Source organism: Condylura cristata, unplaced genomic scaffold (genome assembly GCF_000260355.1).
Source record: "Condylura cristata isolate star-nosed mole 26May11 unplaced genomic scaffold, ConCri1.0 scaffold00032, whole genome shotgun sequence".
NCBI classification, from domain to species: domain Eukaryota; kingdom Metazoa; phylum Chordata; class Mammalia; order Eulipotyphla; family Talpidae; genus Condylura; species Condylura cristata.
In genome coordinates, this window is record NW_004567133.1 from 20,432,834 (window position 1) to 20,434,867 (window position 2,034).

At 74.9% G+C, this 2,034-nt stretch overlaps 1 protein-coding gene across 1 annotated transcript in view; it reads left to right on the forward strand.

The window, feature by feature from the left end:
• Positions 1-2,034, forward strand: part of UNKL (unkempt family zinc finger-like) — a 6,490-nt gene that overhangs the window by 2,979 nt on the left and 1,477 nt on the right. Inside the window, exons 3-4 of the mRNA XM_012731703.1 lie at positions 1,158-1,334; positions 1,473-1,749. Of these exons, the coding sequence (XP_012587157.1) occupies positions 1,158-1,334; positions 1,473-1,749 (454 nt within the window). The remainder of the gene's footprint in view (positions 1-1,157; positions 1,335-1,472; positions 1,750-2,034) is intronic.

Genomic DNA, 2,034 nt, shown 5'->3' on the forward strand with positions numbered 1-2,034 from the left:
CTGGGCCGTTTGCTTGGGGAGGCGGCAGCCGGCCCTGCCCAGACTCGCCTCCTCTCGCCTGTCCCCGCCTGTGGGAGGGAGGAGGAGGCCCTGCGTCGCGGCACCCAGCCTCGGGGCCGGGCAGTGAGGCGCCGGGGGCTCCTTCTGCCGACCTTGCCCCGTCCAGCCCCCGCCTCACCCAAGCGCTCAGCGTCTCCGCCTGCCTGGGGCAGCCCTGGCACGTGGACCCCGACCTTGCCGTTTAACCCCATCTCTGGGGCAAGCTCCGGGCCGCGGGAACCAGGCACCCCAACACAGGAGACTAGTGGGGGTCCGTCCAGAGGCCCCTTCCAGGTCGCATGCGCTGGCCACCCTGCTGTCCTGGCCCTGGGCAGAGGGGCCAGCTGGGCACGGTGGAGCGGGGGTCCTCGGCGGCCTGGTGGGAGGGGCCTCGCGGGACTGTCCCCGCCAGGCAGGGGGGCTTCCCGCTCCTCCGGCTCCTCAGATCAGGACCCCAGCCTGGCTGTCCGCCCGCCCCTGGCTGTGGGCGGCCCCGGTGGACTCAGGCTGCTGCCAGGCCAAGACGGCCTGCGCCTGGCCTCGCCCCGGCCGGAGGTGGTGCTGGAGCCAGGGGTCCCTGCTGGCCTCTGGAGTGGGGGGCGTGCGCAGGGGCGAGAAGGGAGGGGATGCCACGCAGGGGTGCGTGCTGCCTGCGGCGTGCGTGGCGTGGTGACGTCAGGGAGGTCTGTCTCCTCCTGTCTGGGCACCGCTTGACTCTCAGGCCGCACAGCCTGCCCGTTATGCCCGCCAGCTGACCTGCGTTAAGCACGGCCTCGGCCGCTGCGCCTGGCCGGGTCGCCCCTCCCCGTCGCCCCACGCGGAAACCCTGCGCCTGCCCCGCGGCCTCCCCGTGAGCCTGAGCGCCATCTGTGGCGACCCGGCGCGTGCTGCTGGCCTGTGGCCAGTGCCCGCACCCCCTTGGGTGTGGTCCACACGGCAACCCAAGCTCTGGGCTCTCCCCGGCTGGCTGGGCCAGGGTGTCGCCCCGGGGCGGCCTCCCCCGTCCCCGCAGGCGCAGGCTCCCCCTGGGGAGGGTGGCCCAGGGGGTGGCGCGGGCCCGGCGTGGCGCCAGGGTGGCCTCCGGGCCTGGCCCAGACGGTACCTGCACCTCCGCCCAGGTGTCCGTACCTGCACCGGACGACGGGGGACACGGAGCGCAAGTACCACCTGCGCTACTACAAGACGGGCACCGGCACCCACGGGACGGACGCCCGGGGCCACTGCGCGAGGAACGGGCCGCACTGCGCCTTCGCGCACGGCCCCCTGGACCTGCGGCCGCCCGTGTGCGACGTGCGGTGAGTGCGCCCGAGCCTCCGAGCCGCCGCTCCCGGGGAGCCGCCCGCAGGACCTGGCCCAGCGGGGCCAGACCCGCCGGCGCGTCCCGCGCTGACCTCCAGCGCTGGGCCAGACCCCGTCACCGGCCTTGTTTCCAGGGAGCTGCAGGCCCAGGACGCGCTGCAGAGCGGCCCTCTGGGCGGGGGCGACGGCACCCCAGAGCTGCAGCCGGGGGTCCTGGCCAGCCAGGCCATGATTGAGAAGATCCTGGGCGAGGACCCCCGGTGGCAAGGTGAGCCCGGCGGGCAGGCCTGTGCCGGGCCCGTGCCCGTGTGCGGCCCCGACGGGGCCCAGCCCGGCCCTCTCCGTGCCCTGAGCCCGTGTCCGGGCCCCCCACTGGCAGCGGGGCTGCCGTGTCTGGGCCCCCACTGCAGTGTGCGGGTGGTGACCTGGTGCAGGGGGTCGTGGGCTGAGAGGGTCTCATGATGGGGTGCATGTGGCGTGGGTTGGCCGCGTTGGGGATGCATGCGGCATCCGGGCTGCAGGTTCCTGCGCCCAGAGGGGCCCCACCTCTGACACCCCCTTCCTGGCATCTGCTTCCCGCCTTCTGCGTCTGGGCTGGCCATGGCCGAAGGCGTCTTGGGGGCCCAGGCTGGCCCTGGGGTGCCGCCTGCACCCTTCGGATGACACGTGCCCCTGCCGAGGCCGGCACGCCGCTGC